Below are 25,529 nucleotides of genomic sequence, written 5' to 3' on the forward strand. Positions count from 1 at the left end.
CTGCTCCATTGCTTCGTTTACGTATTGCTACGCCTCATTGGTAGCGCGCTTTGTGAGTTGAGTAGGTTGTCGCTGACAGGCTCGAAGATCCTGTCCTCAAGACGTGCAGGGTCGCGAATAAGTTTGTTTGCCTTCTGCTCGCGTTCATCATCTGTGTAACGGGGTTACGCACGCACAAGTGGCTTGCAAGCCACTTGTCAATTAACAGATAGGTTATCTGTTAAACGTTTTTTAGATACTTCCTCACCTTGGTTATGGAGCCGCACCAATGGATACATTGAAGTGGACCACCACAATGGTGTACACATGCCCAAAGATCCTATTGGTAGAAGCAGCATCTTTCTACCAATCAGAGTCATGCATATTAGCGGGGCTCTGACAGCCAGCCACTGTCAACCCTTTCTAGATGATAAACAGTTTGAGCAGATTTTGGGAAGTCAATTTACACACAATACAGTTCTCATTTACCTAATCTAAGTCACTTGGAATCCTTTCTTGCCAACATATTTGCGTATTCAAATATATAATTAGCCTAAGTAATTACAAAGTACTTACGCTTCCTCATACACGTTGCGCAACGTGTAAAGCTAAAATAGCGAGTCAAGTTGAATACTACACCTGGTAGCACTTTGTAGTCCGTCCAACGACCGACCTTGACGTTCGTACGCGGTGTACGAACGCGGAACCGAGAACCATAGTACGGAGGTGCCCATGGAAACTCCAGCTGCGCCTGCAACGCATGTTGCACGCTGACTGCCCCCCCTGTCTGACCCAGGTGGGAGGCCCTCCAACGACTATCAACAGTCATTGGAGAAGCGGCGATAGCCACGATGCTGCGTACGCTACTTATCGCCGACGAACGCATGGTGTTGCTCTGGGGTTCATCATGAAGAGACAGCGCGATGCTGCTTCCTCAGTTACGGCGTCGTCAGGGACGACACCGCGATATATCATTAAAGTTGAGCGTAGCAATTACGTGGGAAGAGAGGGCGGAGCCTCTCCTCCGATGGCTTGTCAGGCTCGAGCACAGCCATAGCGACTCGACATCGTCGACCCGCTGTCAGCGAAGGTCGCGTTCGCCATGTCCTGCCTTGGCGGACGGGCAGGGATTGGGCGTATGGACGCCGACTCTCCGATCTACGTGCTTCAGCACGTACAGAAGTGTTCAAGGAGGAGCTCAAACAAGCGTTTGAGCCCCGCAAAACGAGTTCCGGTCGAGGGGCGGAGTTCCTCGACCTTCAGCGAGGTAAACATGACGTCCACATGCTTACGCGCAGCGATGCACGGTATTGCTGGTCTCGAACATCGTGACCAGCCCGATGGAGCAAAGGGCGACCAAAGGTCGTCCCGTTCATGAAAGGACTTAGAGATGGGCCCGTGAAGACCTATATCTCTTCCGAGGTAGCGGAAGTACTCTCGAAGGCTGCAATCACTCTTGCCATGCAAGAAGAGTTTAGCCTGCAGCAGGCTGACTCCATGTAAGCAATACCGAAGGCCGCAACCGCTCCCGGTAGCGAGGACAGGAGTCCGGAATAATGGACCTCTCGAACGCGCAACAACTGCTGGTTACCAGCAGCGGCAGGAAGTGGCGTGCGATGCTTCGTTGCGGAAGGATCAGTCACTTGCACGGGAGTGTACAGCTCCCATGCCCCCCCTGGAGGTGGCCGTCGTGGCGATGCTGAACATCGCCGCTGGACCAACAAAAACGCGAACATCCAGGCGCGGGGCCCATACTGGTAATGCAATCGCGCGTGCCGACATCGGGCACGCGACGCACTGAGGACTGCAGCCCCAGTGGAACCAGCTCTCACCGCAGAAATAAGATGACAGGCCAAACCTGGTCATCTTGAAGGTTCTCGAAGAGGCGAATCTCTTCGAGCTTTAGTGGAATTCAGGCGCGTCGAGCAACTTTGTTCGACTACAGAAGCCTGTCGAGACTTGACTTCGAGAGTAAATGTACGCAAGTGCCACGGAGTACGACTGGCAGCAAGGTGCCATCGGTAGAAGACCGAGAAGCGCGTCGTGAACGTGCGCTTCTCGTACAAACAACGGTGTTTGTCCGAACGCTTTATCGTCCTGGGCCTGGACGATAAGTTCGACGTGGTAATGGGCATGCCGTGGCTTGCACGGCATGATCCGATAATAGACTGGAAGAAGCGCACGCTCGTGCGCTTCCGGACATTTTAATGGAACAAGAGAGCGATGGCCCTGTTACCGCAGCGCACGCACCAACAGGTTTGCGGCTCACCAGTCGAGACAGCGCTTAATGCTGCTGTCCCAGGTGCAAAAGAGTGCGCGAGGGCGCGCACAAGTGAGACCACGTCGACAATGCTGCGGCATCGGAAGAAAAGATGTGTTGGTTTCGGAACCAGCACCCACGTTCAAGCGTGTAAGGGACAGTCCCTGACCCGAAGCGGTCAGGTCGACGACGACGCGTCGGCTCCGGAATGACACCCTCAATCAGAGGGGCTCCGCCAATGAAGATAGCGTCGGGCGAAGGCGTGTCAGCTCCGGGAGTTGACGCTGCAAACAGTGCGGACGGTTGCAAACGTACCGCACCGACGCAATTTGCATGCTGTCGATGCAGCCGGGCTGCACGACGAAGCATAAATACGGTCAAGCCGGGCTTGATATCGCGCGCCCACAGACAGGGTCTGCCGGCGAAGAGACACATTACCGTGCAGCCGGGCTGCACGAAGGAAAATGCCCGGTCAAGCCGGAAGCGATACCGCGCGCCCGCGGACAGGGTCCGCCGGCGAACAACTGTCCACGGCGGGCCTGGACCAGAGAACAACTGTGCGGGCCGATTTACCTGGCGAGGAAAGACGGCGCAAGCGAGAAAACGCTGCGCAAGTCTCGATCCGGGACCGAGACGCAACAGAACAGTCTGCTGGGCAGACTGCGGCGGTATTCGAATGTCAAGACGCTAAAGCGTCTTGACGCGCACCAAATGTAGTGGATTCCAGTATCGTGAGATGGAACTCGCTAGTCCTCCGACGACGGCGTCGGAGTTGACTTCGCTTCCAGCCATGGAGCTGGGCGTTCCACGCGCGACTTGCACGATGGATTTTTATCGAGCAAGTCACCGCGTTCTTTCGGACGGCGAGGAGCAGGGGCGAGCGAAAGGGCTGAGAACAGCTCTTCATGGGAAGATACCACTGAGAGTGAAGACACTCTCAGTGCGAAACGAAGCAGGCGCTTCGAGGTAAAGGTTGGGACTCGCTGAAGTCGAGTCCCTATTACAGGTGTTGAGGGTACAAAGACGTACTCCCGGAAGAAAGTCACGGAGCTTCCGCAGGATAAAGGCATCAGCACGAGATTGATCTCGTGCCGGGCCTGAAGTACGTGTTACGTGGCAGTGGTCACTGCCGCGAGAGCAAATAAAAAGCAATCGACGACTTTTTTGAAAGTCGTCGCCAAAGCTGGACAAGTGCGGGAATCAAAATCCCCGCACACAGTGCTCCGACGTTCTGTGTCAGAAGCCACAGGGCGGATGACGCATCATTCATGCCTACAACAAGCTGAACGATGCATGATTGCCAACGCAGACGCCGATACCGCAGATATTATCATCGATTCGATGGCCGGGAGCACCGTTTACAGTGCTCTCGACTTGCTGAATGGATTTACGCATCAAATCCTAATGCGTGAGAGCGATATCCCTCTCACGGCAGTGAGCACGCCAAACGGCATGCTCTCTGGGAATGGCTAATATTACCGCAGGGGCTTAAGAATGCCGACCTTCAACAGGTGCGTGACGCACTTGTTGCGCTCGGTGCGCGACTTTGCGCCGACTGCTTCGGTGACGTGTTCATCCACAGCCGGGCTGTGGACGGGAAGACCGACATTGAGATGCACCAGGTGCATCTCCGGAAGCTTCACCGAGCTTCTGCGAAAACATAAGCTCTACGTGAACCTGAAGAAGTTTATCTTCGGGGCAGAGCGAGAGATACCCGTCCTCGGGTGTCTCGTAGGAAAAAAAAAATGGTGTTCGCCCTGACCTGGAAAAGGTCAGAGTGATCAATGAATGGCCTTCACGTGTCAAGGAACTAAGACGAGTTCCTTGGCAGCCACAATAGCAGGCAAATTGCGTGGAGGGATTATGCGGGCAAGATCCGCCCATGTCACAACTTCTTAAGAAGGAAGCTGTGTGGAATTAGACAGCCGATTGCCAAAAGAAGAAGCGTTCGATGCAGTCAGAAGCGGGGGGCTTGGCTGAGGCGCCGATCTTAGCGGTGGCTGACCAAGATCGTCATTTCACGTAGTGTGTGACGCATCGATTTCGCGATCGGATGCGCGTTAATCCCCAGCGCACGATCACGAGGGCCGTGACCGTGTCGTCTACTACCAATCGCGTCAGCTGGAGCCAGCTGAGCGCAACTATCCAGTGCATGACAAAGGGAACTCCTTGCCATGAAGTATGCACTCATAGAGTTCCAGTGTATTTGCTTGGAGTAGACCATTTGTCGTCTACCAACCATGCTTCACTGCGTACCCACCCAGTGGGGTCGCCACATTTCACAAGGAATGGCGAGATGGCTCTCATTCTTTGCGGGTATAACTTCGGGTCGAATGCAAACCCGGAAGACTGAACGTAATTGGCCGACGCGTTATCGATCGGCCGGACTAATAAAGAAGCTGTTGACGTCAATGCCATTGACGCCATGCGATCGAGGCAAACCCACATCATCTCTGTTAGCGGATGATGTGAAGGCCGCAATACGCGCACGACGCGGACGCGAAAATGCCTACTGGCCTATGGCGCAGCCTTCTGACAAGTCCCGTCAGAGCTGCCCAAGCACCTTCGAGCGCGTGCACCGCTTTCGTGTGCACGACGGACTACTGCTTTACAATGCAGTCGACGACAACGCGGACCGCGTTGTCGTGCCGAACTCGACCATGACCCGCCGCGACTCCAGGATCATGTACGGAGTATCCATGATGCCCCGACTGCGGGACATCTCCGGACGTGAGAAGACTACGTCCTTCTCACGCTACGGCCTCTATAGCACCACCAGTATAAGTGGGTGCGCAAGTACATCCGTGCTTGCGAGGTATGCTCAACGCGTAAAGCCTGCGCCATTCGCGCAGGCTCCGCAATCACTACCGACTCCGTCGGAAGTGTTGGGAATCCATGTCTTTGGACTTCATCTTTGTCTTCCCGGATACCGGAGGGAACACCGGTGTTATTGGTCTTTGTAGACCGCTTCAGCAAGATGATTGCATCTTGCTGCGGTGCCAGGTGACCGCGAAGCAGACGGCCCATCTGCTCGTCGACATGGTGTTCAAACACCATGGCATGCCGTCGACATCGTGTCGGACAGAGATTACCCTTCACAGCGCACCTGTGGCAAGTGTTTACACTTCTTGGGAGCCAACTTTCCATGTCGACTGCGGTCATCCGCAGACGGACAGTCAAACCGAGCGCGTGAACCGCGTGCTCGTCGATACGTTGAGCTACGGCTCCTCGTTTCCAATACTGGGCGAGTGCCTATCGATAAGCAGAGTTTGCCATCAATAACTCAGTGCATGCCTCGACCGGGCATACACCGTTCTACGTGAATGCCATGCGGCATCCACGTCTACCGAGTTTACTCCGGGTGATATCCCACTTTAGAGTGGGGAGGGATCTGACTGCAATACAGCAGCCGCGAAGCCGCTGACACTTGCACAGGTATGGCTGCAATATGGACAAACCATGGAGTCTGCGGGGCGCGAACTCCTCCATAACAAGGCCAACGACCGCGGGTCTGCGCAGGGCGCAGACACCTGAAACCGCAGAAGGCCGGGCCTCTGGCGGAAGCGGCTGAATGACTGGCTCGGATGCAATCAGTTTCGTCGCAAAGACAAGTACGTGATTCCGGTTTGTCCGAAGACAATAGAAGCTTCTGTTGATCAGCAGAAGCTGAACGCAAACAATAATGCGGGCAGAACCTTACAAATGAATTTAAAGTTGGTTCATTAGTTTTGTTAGCTACACAAAACCTGCCTAGACATGCAGTTTTCGGATTTCGGAGCAAACAGGCTTTGCTCCGCGCTTCATCAGGCCGTTCACTGTGTTGGCACGGCACGGCAACGCATACGCGTTGCTAGACGCTACCGTCTAGCGTACTTTCCATCCGACCTTTACGTCCGGACGGCTGGAAACCATACCTGCAGCACGAGCCATCTAGCTCAGCTGACTGGCTCTCGGCAGGAGCCGAGGCAGAAGCGGAGACTTGGCCTCGGCAACGAGCAGCCTCTCCTCCAGCGCGTCCGCGCGCTAGAGCAACCCTTCATCTGGGTCCCCAGCTCGACCTGGATATTCGAGGCGGTCTGCGAGACCACCGCGACTTGGAGCTTCTGGTTCGGCAGCTCCTGTTTCCAGGGCGGCGAACTCTCAGCGCCTACAGACGCTCCACGGCGGTCACCCGGTCGTGGAGAGGCGCATACTGATCAGCCAGGGCTGATCATGCCAGACGATGTTCCCACCCCACCACCGCCGATCCGTGACGCCCGCGGCTCAGCCCGCTGGATTGTTGAGCTAGTTGGTGACCATAATTATCCCGAAAACCAGCGAACCCTCAAGGAAACCGTTTTCGTATTCGTGGAGAGGATTTCCTCCCCATCGCGAGATACGTACAGGTCGCGAACATCTTACTGGAGGACGTTCCGGAAATGGTGAGGGCGTACGAAGAGCGGTACGCGCTGGCTGTGAGTAACACGAGCGCTGCGATCATCATAACGCCCGAACCCTCACGTGCTAAGAACTTAGCACGGAGCTCTTGAGACTCTCGGGCACACGGAACGGCGATGTACCCGTTCGGGTCGCGGTCGCTCAAGCGGACCGCGCCTGGAAAAACTTACTTCGTGCGCTGAAAGCCCTCGGGCGCAGCGCACGGCACGATTTGCCTCCTCAGCAGCAACGTAGAGTTGCTCCGGCTTTCCACACGCTTCGAGTACGTCTCGAAGCGATCACTGCTTGCTTAATCCGCTCACGGTAAGCACTCGGTTTCTTGTTGAAATTTTCAACAAAGGCGTTCCAACTTTGACAAAGTGCCTGCCACTCGGGCACTTTGCTGCGAGAAGATGTCTTCTTGCTTTGAAACCATCGGAGCTCATGAAAGAATCCGATGTAGTAATCAACGCCTTTGGTGCGTTTCACTGTCAAAGTGCAGCTCGGCAACCACAGCGTCATCTTTGATGGCGCTGCATACGCTAGCGGCACCTCGATTTCGGAGGTACCGGTTCCCCATACCGGTCCGCGATCCCGGACGCGGACGGCATCCATGGATCGCGCGCGGGTGCAGCGCTGAAACTATGAGCTGACATCACGCTGCAGCAGCGGCGGCATGAATTACCTGAGAGCCCCAGCGGAAGCGAGTGGGGTATCGCTCTCTCAGTTCGCGAACGCTTCGAACTCGAAGCGTCCGATTCGTCCTTCACGCGTGCGAACGTTCTTGGCGTGAGGGTCAGGCGATTCGCTTGACACTGAGTCTTTACGCTTTGAGGGCGAGTCTTCCTCGCCTCCATATCTTCATCGTCGTCGTCGAAGTTGAAGCGACGTCGCCGTACTTCGCCTTCTGGCGTTCAGAAGTAGTCGTCGATGGAGAGATGACTCCCCACCGACTTTGAAGACTTCTTCTGAGAGGCGCGCTCATCGTTGAATGAGCGCGGATTTCTTCTCAAGCGCTGAGAATTGACGAATGGTCAATTCCGAAGGTGCAGTGCAGAGGTCGCAGATAAGTTTTGTTTGCCTTCTGCTCGCGTTCATCATCTGTAACGGGGTTACACGCTGCGTGGCTACAAGCCACTTGTCAATTTAATAGATAGGTTATCTGTTAAAAGTTTTAGATACTTCCTCACCTTGGTGTAAGTTACACCAATGGATACGTGAAGTGGACCACCACAATGAGTGGCGCACATACCCAAAGATCTATTGGTAGAAAGCAGCATCTTTCCTACTGCCAATCAGGAGTCATCACATATTAGCGGGGCTCTGACGGCCAGTCGCTGCCAACCCTTTCATAGATGATAAACAGTTTTTAGCAGATTTAGGGAGGAAGATCAATTTACACACAGTACAGTTCTCACTTTACCTAATCTAAGTCGCCGGAATCCTTTCTTACTTAACTTATTTGTGTATTCAAATATAATTAACTAGTAATTACTAAGTACTTACGTTTCCTCATACACGTTGCGCAACGTGTAAGCTAAAGTAATTGAGTCAAGTTAGACCCACTACGGAAATCTGCATCCTTCGACGGATCTCGGCGCCAGGGTGTTCGTGACGGGCTTGGCCAGAGTCGGCTGGGCCTCCACTGGCTCCGCCTGGGGCGATTCGGTCTGCTTTGCGTTTTGGGGTGGCGGGGAACCGCGGCCATTTCAGTGAGCAATCATTGCCGGAGTCCTCGACTGGCGTCGCTCTGGGCTGTCTTCCGTCTACACCTCTCTGAAGACTCTTCCAGAAGGCCAAACTCGCGGGCGAGCCTCCCGCTCGATGGTGGAGGTTAGTCCACAGCAGAAGTGTACCAGTGGGAGCGTCGGGACAGCGACACGTTTTTTGCTTGCATGCACCAGCTGCTTCACATGCGACCTCGGTGCGTTCCGGCGGTCTTCCTCTTCTTCCTGTTCCTCAGGGCCGAACCATCCATCCGGCCCTCACGTCGCGCCTCGCATCCCGCGCACTGCGCGTAATCTTGTCCATTTGCGCTCGAGCAGCGCTGCTACATTCTTCAGTAACTCAGGGTCATCCAGTGCCGTCGTCCAGCCATCGTCGTCCACATGGTTCTCCATGTGTCTTCGCCGACTCCTTCTGAGCTGACTAGCCACCGCATTTACTTTTTGCGGGTACCGGGCGTTGCCAGTGGGTTTGAGCGTGGCCAGCAGCCTCCTTGAATTTCCTCTTGAGGGGATCATCGCCTTTCGGGTCATGTTCTCGGGCGAGGCCTTGTCGAGCAACCTTCACCCTTTCTCACTGGTATTTGCCAAAGCGGCTCTCTGCTGCACGTCAAAACTAGCTTAGAGCATCCTCCTGCTTACTGTGGTTCTTAGTAGACCGACTTCCTGCCCTGTTGCACATCATCCACACAACCAACTCAGACGTTAGTCCTGGTAGGTCGACGGCGTGGTCACAGGCAAGTCAGGTAAACCTTCGCCATCTCTCTCCTCTACCTGGCATGTCCATGAAGTGGTTGCCTGTAAGAAAACATTTTACGTTTTTTGTATTGAGGATCTCGGGAATTTCCTATAGCTAACCTCAAGCATTGCAGCAGAAGCTACGGCGCGCAATCAAATGCACATGCGGGGGCGAGCACCGATGGCTGGGCCTTACAGGTGCTGCAGGTGGCGGTGCTGGCAGCCACCAACCACATCTGTACGCGGATAAAACCACAGCTGGTCTCCGTAAGACGCGGTGATTTCCTGGCCCAGGTATCAGCATATCCTGCAGCGTCACAGCGAGTACAGCTGAGTCTTGGTCCGCTGGACCTCCTGGAAGCAAGCAGTTCAGGACCGTGAGGCGGTGTTCACTGACCTCATTGAAGCGTCCCACACCAAGGCATCGATACCGATGCTCTTACCATCCACGGGAGTGTCCAGCAGCATCTGTAGCCGTTCTCAACAGCGTCACGTGACGGTCCCAGACTTGGTTTGAGGTAACCGCGATACTCGCTAGGACCTCCCGCTGAATCAACCCCAGCCGGCTGACAAATCTACGTGACGACCTCCCGCGCTGAGCACGGAGGGTTGGGGTTTGTTACGGAAGCGCGTGACCCACTTGCCCCAAAACTGACAGATTTTCCTCCACAGCAGCGTTGCGTAGAGCGTTTCTTGACAGCTCAGGAGCATCGCGGCGCTCAGACATCCAAGGTTTCCCAATCAAAACTCGCTCGAGCAGTATTCGCGAAGGTTATCATTCTTCTTGAGCGGGGTAACACGAAGATTGCTAACGGTGGGTCTCCACTCCTCGTTCGCACATTTGTTCGAGCAGTTCTTGCTGGGAACATGGTAGAGACAGGTCAGCGTTCTCTCCGAGCTGTCGCTCTCGTCCTCATGCCCATTGTCGCTTGCAGTGGTCGAAGGACTTGAAACCACGGAGCGAGTGGATTGTAATAACAGACGACGAGTGCGATCCGACGGATACCCAGATTGAGCCCCCCATGATGCAATCGTGGGCGTGTACGACGACGCCGAGAGCGCACTGGTTACGCATGTGACCAGGGGAACCGTAAAGTCTTCGACGGCATGCCCCGCGAGGGTAACAACGGCAGGCTCGGTCGGAGGTCTCGGACGGATCCCAACAGCGGATGCTATTGACCAGCCCGCTCCTCCTGACGGATATTCGCGTTTCGTTTGGGTCAGAGTGCCGGACGCGCTTGTGCGGCGAATCTTCTTACTTGTACTAGCGCCAGCAGGACTACATACAGTCTCATCGCGAGCGGCCTCCGAAGACGAGCGCTTACGAGTCTTGCTCAGCGTCGTCATCACTGCAGCACAAGACAAAGATCAGCCAGAGCAGAGAGGTCAGCGCCCACAGATACGACACACCTTTCTGCGTGGTCCGAGCTGAATTCGCCACCGCCCTGCCGATTCTGGAATGCGAACGCGCTAGCGCGGCAATTTTCGCGCCTGCGCAAGATCCCCAGTTCAAACAGGGTTGCACGTTTAAGGTGTTGAAGTTGGCTTATCCACGGAGGTTTGTATGCTTTTATGGGGTTGCTGAATAAGGTGCACATTAAACATTAAAACCCGTCATTAAAGCCGACTTTTTTGATCGACCCAGACATATAGGCGACCAAACAACGTTTTATGACTGTCGTTTAATACGCCTTTTAATGCACCTTTTAATGCTGAGGTTAGGGTTGCATAAACCCGTTTAATGACGGTTATGGAAGGCGCCCACTGTGGAGTCGTAGGATGGCTTTCAGTCATGCCGGATGTTTTCGTTGTTGTCTGTACTCTTACGACTTTTTACGCGTGGTGTACGTAAAAACGGTTTACACATTTCTACTGTTGTAAAAACGGTAAAAAAAAAAACGTCGAAACTTTTTTTAAAGTTTCGTCAGTTCGTTTAAAAACGAACTGTTTTTACCGGCACTGGCTGAGGCTCAGATCGGAGAAACATTTTTTTATGTGACTCATCGGCAAAGGATGGCGTTAGACCAGGACGGTCGGTTCAAGTTATCAACGTCGGGTCCGGTCCACTACAAAGCGTTCTCCAGGATTTTCGCGGGTTGACGTCGCCCAATTCACCGGCGAGGTCGGTTACCTCGATGTCGACGTGGATGCCAAAGCGTCACGGGTGTCAGTTCAATGTTCAATCAGTATTGTCGTTCACCATGAGGCTGCCAAGGTCCCGATCTGGATGGTAGGTTCCGTGTCTCCCGCGTTTTGCCCAGCGGCTTGTCCACGATCGCGACGGCCGGAGGATGGTCCATCGGGGAATTCGTCGGTACTCTATCGGACGACGCCTAGTCCCTGAGCCTCGATTTCCTCGTGTTTCGGAGGCATACCACCGTCATTCTGGTAGCGAAATAACCGTGGCTAGCCGCATAAGTCTGACGCTGATACTGGAGCAGGACGCCACAGGTCGTTCAACCGTGTTCATGCATGGGATGGTCTACGGCGCCGCTTTGATACCAGGCTTCAGAACTGCACACCTGACTGGCCAAATCTCGTCGTACAGGCTGTCTACCGCATCGAGTGCCGACCGAGCAACAGTGTGGAGTGAGTTGAAGTGGACAGCTTTGATGAAGACGCAGGAAGAATACCCAGGTCTAGCGTTAGCTTCCAACTGACATTTGCTTCGACAAGAAGTGCCCTCCACCAGGATGTGTTCGTGTCATGCTGTCAACCCGTTCGCCATCCAGGGCAAGCTCATTAGGACGACAGTGGATGCTATTTACGGCCAGGACATCCGGACCAGAGCGTTCTGCTTCGTTCAGAAAAACGAAGCAAACATATTAGGGAAGGCGTAGCTGCTGATGAACACTCGCGAAACTCCCATAGTTATTCTGCGTTGCTCACCCCGTTGAAAATCTCCGCCGATTCTAAACGTGGATGCCACTCGGTCTCGTGTTTCTCACACCTAGTTTCATTCTCACAAAGCTCAGGAAGTTGGCATCTCGCTGAGAGATAAGCTCTGCTCGTCACGATGGGTGAGTATGTCACGTCTCTGATGTTGTGCTTCGCAGCGGTGCACATGCTGTGACGACGCCGCAGTAGTCTGTAATTCTATGGTCGACATTGATTACGAAGCACATTCGCCCGAGTCGTTATCAAGTGCTGTGGACGAACTACTCCAGATCAGCTACGGGAATTTATGGTTACCACGGGCTGGTATTCAACCAGGATGCAATGGCAAAAGTGTCGACAGAAATGCCGTGCTTTACAGCGGCTTCAGGAGTCGATGATTGCGCTTAGCTCCATTGCACACGATCATTGCCAACGTCAGCTCCCGTGTTGCTCACTTCTTCATGGTGCACGTGGTGCCGTGCCGCTTCTTGCATTTGAGCTACAACAAAGACGAGCATCCCCCACCTCACCCCCTTTCAACGCGAGTGATCGTCTTGACATGACAAATTGCCCCAAGATCCACCACCTGTCTTGAGCGGGTCGATTGCAAGGAGATATGCGTTTAATTTTATCAGAAATCGAGATGGCCGTGGACAACTCATCTAGCTTGCCGGTGCTAAGCTGGTCTACGTTGTCAGCTGCTCCGTGCACTTGCTTGTGGCCGTCTCGGCATATAAGAACGCTACTGCTTTTGATGAAGTGTTGGTGGCGACGCGGTTCGTGAATGAGCGCAAAGTAAACTTTCGATGGCGAGATGATCTCGTTGTCGACTTTGGAAATTGGATGTACGATTCCAGAGCTTAGCTACGTGCGTGCCACCGGGAATGCGACGTACTCTGCTTGCGTCTCCATCAAAGGAATCCACCTCTGATCGCTCCACACGGCTGCTCGATCGGAACTTGAAGTTGTCGACAGTCTGTGCGCCAAGACTTGACCACTTGGCTTTACAGTTCTCAAGCCGAGATTCGAAGGTCTCAATGCGGAGCCGTACACCATCCCGTAGACTAGCAAGGTTGCTGTTCTCGAGTCACCATCGGCGCACATGGGTTTTCCCTCAGCGATGCCACACCCCAGCGCCAGGGTCAGTGTCAGATTTACTCGACGCACCACTGCTATTTCGACCCCAGACTGAGGATGGTATCCTTCTGCGAACGCGAAGAAATCCAAACTCAGCGACTGGCCGTCGTCTGACATCATCCCGGCATAGTCGCCGATGGACCATCCTCCGGCTGTCGCGACCATGGATGACAAGCCGCTGGGCAATACTCGGAAGACGCGCAGCTTACCATCCAAGAGCAATGAAGTCGGCGTTTGAGTCGCATCATTTGCGAGCGATAATGCGGACTGAAGGGCGAGTCTCGGTGTCGTGATATCCAACTCGACGTCAACACACCCGGCCTCGTAGATAAATTGTGCGACGTCAATCACGCGGAAGTCCTGGAGTACATCTCTCGCTCGGCCCAACGCGTCATCAGCAACTACCACCGACTGAGGATTTAGCGTCCATCGACGGCTGAACCCGCTGTGAAGCACGGCGCTCCTGTCGACTCGCGCCTCTGTATCACGACCCAGGTCAATCCCATGAAGTTGAGTTGCAGACGCAATTATGAATTCCCGAACCTGAGCCGTATACGTCTGGAACAAGTCGTCCAAAGCATATATCAGCAGCTCTGGCGATTGATGACTATCTAGCAAGGCTGAGATTTCCGGTCGAATGCTTTCAAACCGATCTTCACCATACATGAGCGCTAGGATGGCATCAGTGAGAGCAGGTACGCTGGTCTCTTGGTTCCCGCATGATAACTCCGTGGTATCATGCGCGCTTTCGCGCAGAATATCGTCGAGAGCATCGTATAGCTTGTCTACGAGGAAGATGAACCGCTCTCGTAGTTTCTCTTTACTGTCCATATCGCTTTCCATTCGGATTGCTGTATACAGAATCCCCTTGACAGTACTTGAGGACAGCCCACGCAGGAAAAGACAGACAACCACCCGGATCATATCACGCTCTGGTACTGGGGATGATGTTGCTGGCGACGTGCTACCAAATATAGGCGATGGAGACTGATCCTGATGGCCACGGGAACGAACGGAGATACCAATCAAGAAAGAGACCGCTACATGCTCTCGCTCTGATTCAGATCTGGTGGCCGAAACACGCAACAGATATGAACCGACTGTGGCAGCGCTGATCCCCATGTCATGCAGTGATATACACTTGAGAAACTTCCACACGATGAGAAGATGTTGACCCTTCTCACGAGATCCATGCCACTGACCTGGATCATCACCACCAGCAGAATTATGACCAACATCAAGGTCATCCTCGATGTTGTAGCTTTCTGCAGAGTGCTCATCGCTTTGATAGGCTAGGAACCAATTCTGCTGGCGTGGAGCTGCGTATTGCTGCGTATTGTCGTGGGCTTGGCTTTGATGTTGGTAGTGCTGCTGCGCTGAGACACCATATACTCTTGAGGCCTCGTTTACTGCGGGGGCATCCACTGCTGGCAGTGCGCAGCCAGAGTCGTTGCTGGTTGTGCCCGATCGTCGAAACGAGACCAACTGGAATGCAGGCGAGGCATGCCGCGCCAACACAACTGCAGTCGGTGGATCGCTGTCATGCACCTGATTTTGGTGCGCAGAATGCCTTGAAACGTTATGTCGAAAAACGTAGGTGACGAGGTGGTGGGTCATTTCACGCTGCGTGCGTGTGGTGCTGCTGTCGTAGTTGTAAAACCACTTGGGGTACCTGCGCTTGTTGATGGCGTACAACACAGTATTCTATCAAACAGTTAGTGGCTTTCACGTTGACCATAGCGATGCAGTCGACTCTCGTAGTTACCTTTGGAAAACGGCCCTGCATCGATGCACTCTCCCTCTCAGCACGCACCCAGACAACCCCCTTATTGGACGACGGATCTGCGCTTACTGCGAGCAGACTCGCGGGAAGTTGAACGTTTTCTCCCACGCCAAGCTTCCGCTCGTTGTCGTATCTGGCGCTGTCGTCGTCCCCCGGAGCACCAGCATCTCGAAACAATCCTGCCAGACTGGCTGGCCACAGCGGAGCCACCCGCGAGGGCTCGAACCGCGTCGCCACCAACACTTCATCCAGATCAACGTCACGCACATCCGCAGAGAAGGTCACGAGCAGGTGGACGGAGCACCCACAGTAGCTGCGCTTGACGTGCTCCGGACAGCAGTGCGGGAAGCACCGGAGCAGCTAATTCAACAAGAGCATTGCGTTAATCCTGGTCCTACACCGACCAATCGAAGACACTGGCGTTCGATGTTGCACCTTGACTCCTTTCTCTCGGTTGCTCCTGTGGAGGACACAATTGTATCCGTCCCGCGATTAGCGAAAAGTTGCCATGTAGACATGTTCACGAGTGAACTCGTGAACGCCGCGTCACGCGTGGCGCCTCCTACCTGGCGTACTCGCGGCGGAAGAGCGGGTGCTCGTCTTCGCTGCAGCCCAAGCGCAGGAAGCGGCACATGACCACGTGCGCCATCACTGTCCAGCAGCAAACAGCGCTTCAGTTCTTGTCACGCTGTCTGTCTGCGTTGACTGAGATTGACGGAATGAGGGCGACGGAGCCAACGCACCAAGGCGGGTGTCGGTCGTAAGACGCTGCAAAGATAGCAGCGATTCGGGCCAGTTCAAGGCTCAGAGGCCTGAAGAGTCCCGTCGTGCTGGACCCTCGCGAACACTGCCGTCGACTAAACTAACTACAGCGAGGATTGTATTTCAAGCACCAGAAAACGGCAATCAGATTGGTCGCCGCCCTCAATTGACACTGTGGACTGTGCAACCACTTACGACAACAACTTCAACCCAGGAAGCTCCATCTTGCCCGTGTCCTCACCAGAATCAGCTGATGTGGTCTCTCAAAGCATCAGTGTATCCTGATTAGTGATACCAGACACAAGCTCGTTTGTAAATGGCGGATTGGTAAAATCCGAAAAAAAAATCCGCGAGTACCTTCAAACCGGTACACACTCTTCATAGTCATTACGGTCTCTAGACTATTATAGTAACAACTGTCGTTAGATTTTCACAAAACCTCCAATTCACCTAACTTCATTATATCCTAATTGATGATTTTTGAACCTTCTGTAGTACTTTTTCACATCTATAAAACACACCATTGAGCGGTTCGTGCGACAGGATACCAGCGGACGTCGCAGCATGAGCGATCTTCCCGAGGACTTCCACGCGCTTCTGCGCCGTCTCGACAGCATTGCGGCGGTGCGTTGAACGCGCCTGGATCTCCTCTTCCTGCCGCACTACTTGGCTTCATCCCCCGTCCAGTCGTAGCGCCGCAATTGTAGTCGTAAAACAGCGTCTAATCCCCACCTTTGAGCAGGAAGAATGCCCCGATGCGACGCCCTACGCGTCTCACTACCGCGTGCTGGAGATTCTACAGAAGCTGCGGACCACAGCGCTTCCCCCCGCTGTGCGTGACGCCCTCTAGAAGCCTCAAAACGCCAAAACTTAGGCGAAAATACACTAAACTGTCGCTGTTGCTGCCTATTTTCATGCAGGAAATGGCCGTCGCAGCCGCCAAACTGGGCGCCACTTATCTGGCGGTGGAGGAGCCTCATCGTACGTGGTGTTTTGAGCCCTTTCCGAGCTCTGGGGGCCTCATATCAAAGATTTTAGCTCTAAATTTTACGTTTCTGTGTGGTTCTAGACGCCCAGCCAGCGCTGGAGGAAGCGGGCAACTTTTTCTTCCCGGGGCTCGTGACGTTCACGACGGCCATCGTGGCGGACGACGGAACTTCTGGCCCTGAAGCTGCCAAGGAGACGGCGCCCAAGCTTCTGAATGAGATGCCCCGGGTGGAGGTGAAGCCAGAGCACGAGGAGTTCGAGGAGTTCGTGGTGGAGCTGCTGAACCAGCTCGGAGTGCTTTGGTCGAACCGCTCGCGGCCGTTGAGGGCGCTGTGCTATCTCTCGGCGGCACAGACGCTGTGCGACAAGTCCGAGGAGAAGAAGCATGGCGCGTTGGCGGCGGCTTTAACGCACACGCACTTCTACTTGGCGCAGGTGTATGGCAGCTTGGGGATGGCGGGTGACTCGGCGAGGTTCTGCCTGTCGACTTTGGAGCTTCAATTGCTGCAGTGCGTGCATGATACGGAGCAGGGAGACACGACGCGGTTTGCAGGAGCGCACGAGTGGGTGCGCAATGCATTGAAACTCGTGGAGTTCTACCTGGATACGGACAACCCGAAGGATGCGGCGACCTGTCTTAAAGCCAGCGAGTACATGCTGCTCCACCACGGATCTGACAACAGCGGCGATGATGACGACCAGAAGATTCTAGTGGCTGAGATCTACTCGACCTGGAGCAGGCTGCATGTCATAACGCTTCAGCTTGCAGGTATGAGGAGGGATGGCTACAGTGTTGAGGATATTTACCCTGTCCTACCACGGCCCAGCAGCATGGAGACCACGCTGGCCAAATTGGCTCTGAGTGACCAGAAAGTACCTAGTACGGACGAACAAACCAAACTGCCAGGTTTTGGCATGGAGTTTGTACCCGCATCAAGTGTGGAGACTTTTGACCAAGCTCGTGACGTGTTTAAGATGGGTCTCAGGGCCTGTACCCGCGCCCGCGAGCTGTTCGTGCTGGATGGCTTTGTGACGCAGCATGTGCGCCTCCTCCAGCGCGAAAGCGCTCTGTATAAGCGACTACTGCCCTTCGAAGATGCTCGGGGACGGCAAGTTGCTATGCACAGACGACGTTTGGCACTGCTGACACCAATGTTGGGCGACACATTGAACGAGCGCGCCTTCAGCGATCTGCTACAGGAACTCTACTTCGAGTGCGCAGAGGTGAATGCCGACGTGTTCGAGCTTAAACGCAGTAAGGAAGCGGGGGAGAAGGCCATGGCGTATGCAACCAAGGCGATCCAGTGTTACCAACAGTTCCTGCTACTCTACTACCCGTCGTCTGAGCCTGATGGATCCACCAAAGAAGACCCCGTGCGGGTTAGCGTCTTGCGTGGTGGTAAGTCGGTTCCACTTCCAAGTGAAGCCATGTCACCAAAGGAGTTCCGTACCATGCTGCTCGGCTACTTCGGACTTGCTCACGCCTGCGGCAAAGTCGCATTTCCGTCAGACACCTCGAAGACTGTGGGATATTGGCGCCAGAGCCTTGCTTACCACGAGGCCGTGATAGAACTCGTTCGGAAGTATGAACAAAAGTACCTGGGGCAGCAGGGTACAGAGCTGCGGCGCAGCTTTCAGACGGAGCTTATCATCTGCGGCGAGATGGCCGAGCTGTTACCGGAGAAGATCAACCAGCTCGTGTACAACGGCAAGGCTCTATAAGATGCATCGCACTACCCGAATTTTATGAGAAGCTCACGTGTTGTCGACTCTCCTTACTTACATGTACTGTAGTATATGTCCTTCACGACGAAGCCGTTGATCCGGAACCCTGCCTTCGTATTCGCTGAGATTGTACACGTCAACCAACTCGGCCTTGAAAAAAATTCCGCTGACATGAACATACGAGCTCTGCTCAGCTGAGAAGAAAAATCTATACCCCGACAAAAAAATAGTTTGCTCGTCTTCTAGCACCAAGAACAGGATTTGTCCACCCGGAGTACCTGCAGACGAGAAAGCTGACAAATGCTCGATGGTAGACCTCTCAGGCCGCGGGTTCTCGTTAAAACGAGACGGACGAGAAGCTCATACTCACCAGCGTTGCCTGGTATTTCCTCTAGTGCATTTTGGTGGTCGAGAAACGCGAGTGCTTTACTGCGAAAGAGGGGGGCAGGCAACGTTTTCATCTTGTTCCCAGCAATGTCAAGCCGCTGAAGCTCTCGTGTTTTCCTAACCGCAGCAGAAAGCACTTGAAATCGATTGCGAGCGAGCTTTAAGTGCAAAGATTGGCAAGACAATCCCAATCCCGCTTTGGGAGTACAACTAGCGCGTTATCGCTCAAATCAAGGTACTGCACTGTGGTCAACGCTGCAAGAAGATTCGCCGGATTGTTCGATACATCCTTGACGTCTTCATCCTCTGAGCGCTCAGATTTCCGAACGCATCATGTAATTTGCGAAGCTTGTTGCACCTTAAATCGAACCGAGTGAGCTTCGGAAGACAAAGACATAACTTTGGCAGCCTGCGGTGCTGGTTGCTTCGTATGTCCAGCATTTCGAGATTGCTGAGTGCGCCAAACTCCCGAGGTAGTTTCTCGAACGAATTAGTGTGCAAGAAACGCCGACGAAGTGTCGGGTATTTCTATGGCAAGAACATAAACTGAAAGTTTATCTTTTGTCCAACTACCTAACGCAAGTGTGTCGATACTTTTTATTGTTATTGTATATCTTCGTTGCCAAAGCAAGTGTAGAGACTTGCATAGGCTGCTCGAGCTGATGTTGTTGATTGTTGTTGCTGCTTCTACAAATTCCTGAACCTAACTTGGAATCATGAGCTTCGACGCTGAAAAAGATCATCAGGATCGAGCACCACGATGTCGTCCCCAGGCCAGCAGATAGGTTGAAAAGTATGGCATGTCTCGATGAATGGTGTTCTTGACGGCAAGAAGTCTCGACCGTTTTCAACTTGAGTGCCGAGGTTGTGCAACCACGTGCCATACACTAGCTGGCTTCCGTCCGTCTTAAGCCGTTTGGGAGTGGGGCGAACCAAACCCGCGGTGCCGCCGTCTTCCATCCTACTGCTGCGCGATTCGTTGTCTTCGCGCCTGCGTTTGCTGGGGTTGAAAACTCGGTCGTGCAAATTGGCAGCGTGGTGATGAATATGGCCGTCGAACTCGACATCATCGATCGAATAGAAGACTGATATATATGTACGGCGTAAACGCGGCGAGATGACAGTGACCGGATCCTCATCTTCTTCATCACTTGAGTTGGCGCAGCAAAGGTCGGGGTGATGCATGTTTTCCAAGAGCGCGACTTGAAGAGTGAGTCGGTGCAAGGTGGGGTTCAAATGCCTCCACCTCTGGGAACATTGATAGTGAGGTCGACACCAAGGTGAATGCACTTTCCCTTTTTGCGATGCTACGACTGGGAAACGAACGACTTCAGACATACCGTTCTTGTTGCTATCTGCAGTGAGCCCTTACTGCTGCATCATCTCAAAAAGGTGCACCAAATTAGATCGGCGTGCTTTGGGGCAGTAGTTTCAAGACGAACGAGCTCATTGTGGACCCGCTGCAAGTGAACAATGGTGAGAACTTGCCCAATTCAGCGTGTTGAAGTCCGAAATACGGAATGCACAACAACTTATGGTGGAGGCTACCGGAGGTGCTTGATTGTTTATATTTCAGAAGTACTGACTTTTGGTACATCACGAATATGTCTCGGAGTATTTTGTAGTATTTTCCACAACATAATTGTGGTATGAGCAGGGAAGCCGAAAAATATATTTATATTTTCCGTTCTGATAATTTATTCGTCGTATGAATTTCTTGTCAGCACGATATTTATTTTCTCGCGTGGCACTCTGTCTTGTGTTGTTTTTTAAGGTGACCAATTCAATGTTTACAATGTTCGAGGAAAATAATTCATTTCGGGCTTTTTGTAATGTTGCAACAGGTATTTATTTAACGAAATGATAACGAGCGGTTGAAGCGAAACGGGACGGTGTACATGTATTTGGAATTGGCGATTGGCGCTCGGGTTGGCGCACAGCTCCTCGGGCGTGGCCGCTACCCGGAGATGGAGCAGGAGCTGTTCGAGTTCGTGCTGGCGCGGCGGCGGCGACCTGTCGCTGCTGAGCGAGTGGCTGCTGTGGACGAGAGCTCTGCTGCTGCTGCTGCTGCTGCTGGAACTGTGGAGTTGAGTGTTGAGGCGGGGACGGAGACGGCCATTGTCACAGCTACAGCGACGGACACAGCTGCAGAGGCTGTGGGGGGGGAGTGGAGAGGTAGTGGAGCAGAGTGTGGAGGTGGAGGGGGACTCCGCTGCTACTGCGGCTGGAGAGAAACGATCGAGGGAGGAGGCGAACGACGGAGAGGAGACGGAGGACGAGCTGTTGCTGATCCCGCCGTCGAAGAAGAGCGCGACGTCGACTCCTAGAGCGGCTAGCAGGAAGCAGTTTGTGTCGGCGGATATCATATTGCTCACGCAGGTCCTGGCCACGAAGCCCCGCACGTGATGGACGGATGGCAGGAAGTGTGCGACCAGCTAAGGGGACACAACCACTTTCATCTGGACAAGACTGCAGGGGCGTGTCAGGCTCGCGTGAAGCTGCTGCTGGATCACTTGAAAGCGGGCAACATAGCGGCGCTGAGGAAGTCGGGCATGTCGGAGGAGTATGAGCGCAAGCGCGAACTGTTGGTTGATGTACAGGCAAAGCAGGCCGCGTCCGAGGAGTTCCAGGAGGACCTGCGCAAGCGAAGTCTCCGCCACCTAGCGTCATGCAGTTACTGGAACCAGTTACGAGCAACACCTAATTAATGTGTGTTGGGCTGGCCACAGCACTCCCTCCGGGGTCACTGCTATCCCAGTAAATAGGTATATATATATAATTGTCGGCTTCCCTGGTTATGAGGTCTTCGGATGTTCACACGTCAATACGTTTTGCCATTGCTGAACTAAACTCTTTACTTCATCGACGGAATTTCTAGTGAGTGACATACCTCAGGTGGTGGAGCTGAGTCACGCTGATTCTGCGGCTCTTTTGGATTTCGTGTGGATGCGAGGTCTGAGAGACGCACCAAGCTGGTCCACACTAAATACTATCACTACAGTACAAGTGGGAGTTTCCTCACCAGCACTTCACAACCAGTTGGGGGCAAAAACGATGTCTTCGTGTGCGAAATTCCAAAATGATTCCACTGATGCAGAGCGCCCGACTTGCTGGAAGGCAGTGCGGTTCTGCTGAGTCATGGTCATGGAGACAATAGAGGAATTGTAAATGATACAGTGATGTTGGCGGCAAAGTTGGGCGATCACGAGATTGACGAATGGTTGCTGGTATCCCATTGGCATGATCAGGATTATCGGAGAAATGAAGAAAGATTAATGGAAGAGATACGGGCACGTCCTACTTCGAAGTATCTGTTGTCACAAGCTGATCCTACCCCTTGACCCCTCAAGTGCGATGTACGAGGCAGCAAGTTGGAATTAATTACTCGGGTTCGAACGTCGAGAACGTTTTCTACCGTAGGCCTGCTCCACGAACTATGAAACCTGTAGCGATGATGGATGTTTCGCCGTGTCACGGGCACTTGGACGTACTCTGGTACTTGCACGAGGTCGACGCTTCGCAGGGCAGGAAGCGCAAACGAGAGGAGTGGGGCGTGTTTCCAAATCGTGACCATTGTCGACGATGTACGACTAAGGCTGTGGATTTAGCTGCCTTAGTAATTGTCAGCAGGATCATGATCTGTGGCGCGCGCACAAGGTTCCGGCGGTCCGCCAAATTGGTCCAAGCCGATCTCGGACCGAGCCGGTTAGCAGGAACGCCACGAGTGGCTGCAGCACGACTGCAGCAAGGTGGTGGTTCGTAGAAGTAGGAAGCTATGCAGTAAGGAGCCACGGGCTCTAACTACAAATCTACTCAGTTCCCAATTTCACTTTCATCAATCAAGTCCACGTGATAGTAATGATCATTTGGAAGTGACAAAGTGGCTACATGCCAACCGAAACGAAGGAGGCAACATGCTTGAGATGAGTGGAGGCGCATGTAATGGACACGTGAAAGTGGTAAAGCGGCTACATGAAAACTGTTCGAACAACCACGTGAAAGGCTGGGGGGATCAAGTCGCAGACTTCGTTACTTCTTATTACTATCGAGAGTCGTGGTGTTGCTGGAATCTTACTCGTGAGTACTGTGAATCGATTTCTCTTGTCCCTTCATGGTTGCTTGAAAACCACTCGGAGAGCTTCACGACTAGGGCGATGGCCAACACCGCCACCAATGGCAACTTTGAGCTACTGAAATGGCTCCACCAGAAAACGACGGTGGATGCACACACAAAGCTATGAACCCAGCTGCTGGTAGCGGCGCTCGAGCCCCGCGCAGTGCAGCGCCGGGAGCACCAGCAGCACACACGGCAGGCTCAGCACTTGTCGGCGGCCACGTTGGTGCTCGCCGGCAGCGGTGGCAAACACTTCGCTGTGCAATTGTTGCTTTTGTTGCCGCCTGGCGTGCAGTACCGTGGCTGAGCTGTTACAGTTCTGAGTGCCAGAAAAGTTATGAGTGCCAGAAAAGTTTTGAGTGCCAGCTTCTGTCATTTGGGGAAGAATTTGAAAACATTTCTGGGATAGTGCCAGCAATTTTCATTTGGCGGGTGTTTATCCCTGGGGCTAAGTTGGAAAGCCGTTCGGGCTGTACAGTGCGCGTCAAAACTATAGGACCACCCTCATAACTCAATCAATATTTATCATTTTGAGGTGGGGGTTCGATAGTAGTTGTGAAAGACGCTGAGAAAGACCTGCTATGCGCTAACACTCGCGTTTTTGCACTTTAACGGGTGGCTCGTATACAAGAAACTGGTTGTGCAAGGTCGACACAAATTAGGACCACCCCCATCCCAATACAAAATCCAATATTAACCGAAACCCCGTACAAGGCGATATGACTAGAGATTTGTAGTGGGCACACTTTCGGCAGTTAGACGCGTTAGCTCGTGCAGAACACGACGGTTACTCGCGATCCTACAAGCAACCTATTAAGTGCACTCGGACGCGAACGGGGGTGTCGGACTGAGGCGTAGATGTTAAAGTACGAGTAGCTGTCTACTGAGGCTCCCATTCACTGATCGTTCTATAGCAAATCATAGGGATACTGCTGACTTACCACTGAGATCTACGTTGGCGATCGCTTCACACTCAATATCGCTTATGACGCTATGTCGTGCTCCACTGCTACAGCTAACACTATTTACAATGCTAGGATACTGTCACAGCGAGCTCCCAGAGTGCTAGTGTCAACGTGCGAGCACCCGAAAGCATGCCTACTACTGTACAAATCTCTAGTCATATCGCCTTGTACGGGGTTTCGGTTAATATTGGATTTTGTATTGGGGGAGTTGGCTAGAGCAACCGAAAATGCACAGAGTCAAAACATCATTTTCGGTTGCTTCGGTGTACCTTTGGTTTCTTCGATGAATATACGGAGCGCCCCATCTCCAGGTGCTATCACGCAACTGCGCAATGAAAAAAATAACTTCGCCGTACTTTAGCGAGAGCAAAGCAAAATCTGAAAATTTCCGATTCTCTAAGCCTTCCATTTCAGAATCCCCCTCTTCCCTCTGTCGCCAAGAGTGTGGTTCTCGCGCACAATGGTACGTCCAAGCGCCCGCCCTGTCCCGCTACATACCTGGTTGTCTGACATGCTTTGTTATACGCGCAGCCCACTGAAGAAGGTCTCCTCCCTTATCCGGGCCACAGCAAGCGGTACAAGTTGCCCGCTCCTGACCCTCCAACACTATCACGCCAACAACAAGCGGAGGCAAAGCGTGTGAAGATTCGCGTGGGTAGCCGTCATGCGCGAGAGGAGATTGCGCCGTCGACAAGGCGACACGGCGGGAAGAGGCTCACTGCATATCAGGAGCGCGTGCTGAGCGTGACCGACAGCGCCTACGTCCGCAATCGAAAGAAAGAGAAAGAAGAGAACGAGGCGTGGGAGAACAGTTTGCAACGATCGTTGCAGAAAGAAGAGAGGGAGCGCTCCGATTCCGTCACGAGCGAGGAGCTGAAGCAGGTGCTGTACTAACTGGACTCGGTTAACGGCAGCAGCCAGGCACTTAGAGCTGTCAAGGCATCCATACCCGCGCATCAAGATCAAGATGACGAAAGCTGTGAAGATGCACCGAAGACAGACCAAAACTTGGCCGAAACACCGAAGATGGACCAAACCTCAACGTCATCAGTGCCCGTCCGTACATCAAGTGACACTGCGCTTGCCGAAGCGCTGGACCAGCTCGACGAAGAAGATGAACTTGAATCGCATGGAGATACGGTTGACCTAGATTACGTGGACGAGGAGGAGAAGGCATTTGAAGTGGAGAGTGAACATGACGACACGGATACTCGAGGCGGAGATTACGGCTTCGAAGATGCCGTCTCCACCGAAAACAAACCAAACTCCCACCGACCGCAGAACAAGAGATCCACCGGAGACCCCAAGAGAGATCCAGACGCTTCTGAAGTGGGGAAACCGATGGCTGAAAGGTTTTTGGAGGGCTTTCCGATATGTTGGCCGTCGTAGAAAGCATTCGAGGATGTTTTCGCCGACTTTCAGCAGCAAACATTCCAGTTGTTGTCGTGTCGTACGAGCACGTCTATGAACGCTCGCAACCGGGCAATTATTCAGGAGCAAATGAAAGCAAAACAGCCGGCGAAGAACAAGAAGAAGGCGAAACGCTCGTCGAAGCACCCACAGACGGGCGACACGCTACTTCCTGATGCGTGGGAAATGTATAGCCGAACGTTCTAGTGGACGCACGCCATGCCGTTCATGAGAAAGGGAACCGGACGACGGACGCACACGAGTG

General features: G+C 53.4%; 4 protein-coding genes across 4 annotated transcripts; 3 read left to right on the plus strand and 1 right to left on the minus strand.

The window, feature by feature from the left end:
• Positions 1-10,438: 10,438 nt before the first annotated feature.
• Positions 10,439-15,548, minus strand: IUM83_19338 (uncharacterized protein; the record flags this gene model as incomplete). Its single annotated transcript, XM_067944384.1, has 6 exons — positions 10,439-10,466; positions 10,528-10,608; positions 14,804-14,835; positions 14,897-15,274; positions 15,350-15,374; positions 15,481-15,548. 6 exons carry the CDS (start codon positions 15,546-15,548, stop codon positions 10,439-10,441), a joined length of 612 nt encoding a protein of 203 aa, XP_067786765.1.
• A 692-nt stretch (positions 15,549-16,240) lies between these two features.
• On the plus strand, positions 16,241-18,385 carry IUM83_19339 (KIF-1 binding protein; the record flags this gene model as incomplete). The annotated part of the gene is made up of 4 exons (XM_067944385.1): positions 16,241-16,300; positions 16,419-16,508; positions 16,597-16,657; positions 16,746-18,385. The coding sequence occupies 4 exons, from the start codon at positions 16,241-16,243 to the stop codon at positions 18,383-18,385; spliced, it is 1,851 nt and encodes a 616-aa protein (XP_067786766.1).
• Positions 18,386-20,742: 2,357 nt separating this feature from the next.
• IUM83_19340 (ARS-binding protein 1) lies at positions 20,743-21,483 on the plus strand (the record flags this gene model as incomplete). Its single annotated transcript, XM_067944386.1, has 3 exons — positions 20,743-20,931; positions 21,008-21,154; positions 21,262-21,483. 3 exons carry the CDS (start codon positions 20,743-20,745, stop codon positions 21,481-21,483), a joined length of 558 nt encoding a protein of 185 aa, XP_067786787.1.
• Positions 21,484-24,314: 2,831 nt separating this feature from the next.
• IUM83_19341 (uncharacterized protein) lies at positions 24,315-24,748 on the plus strand (the record flags this gene model as incomplete). Its single annotated transcript, XM_067944387.1, has 2 exons — positions 24,315-24,317; positions 24,386-24,748. 2 exons carry the CDS (start codon positions 24,315-24,317, stop codon positions 24,746-24,748), a joined length of 366 nt encoding a protein of 121 aa, XP_067786792.1.
• Positions 24,749-25,529: the final 781 nt, after the last annotated feature.

The sequence above is a fragment of the Phytophthora cinnamomi genome (assembly GCF_018691715.1).
Source record: "Phytophthora cinnamomi strain GKB4 chromosome Unknown Contig64, whole genome shotgun sequence".
NCBI lineage: Eukaryota > Oomycota > Peronosporomycetes > Peronosporales > Peronosporaceae > Phytophthora > Phytophthora cinnamomi.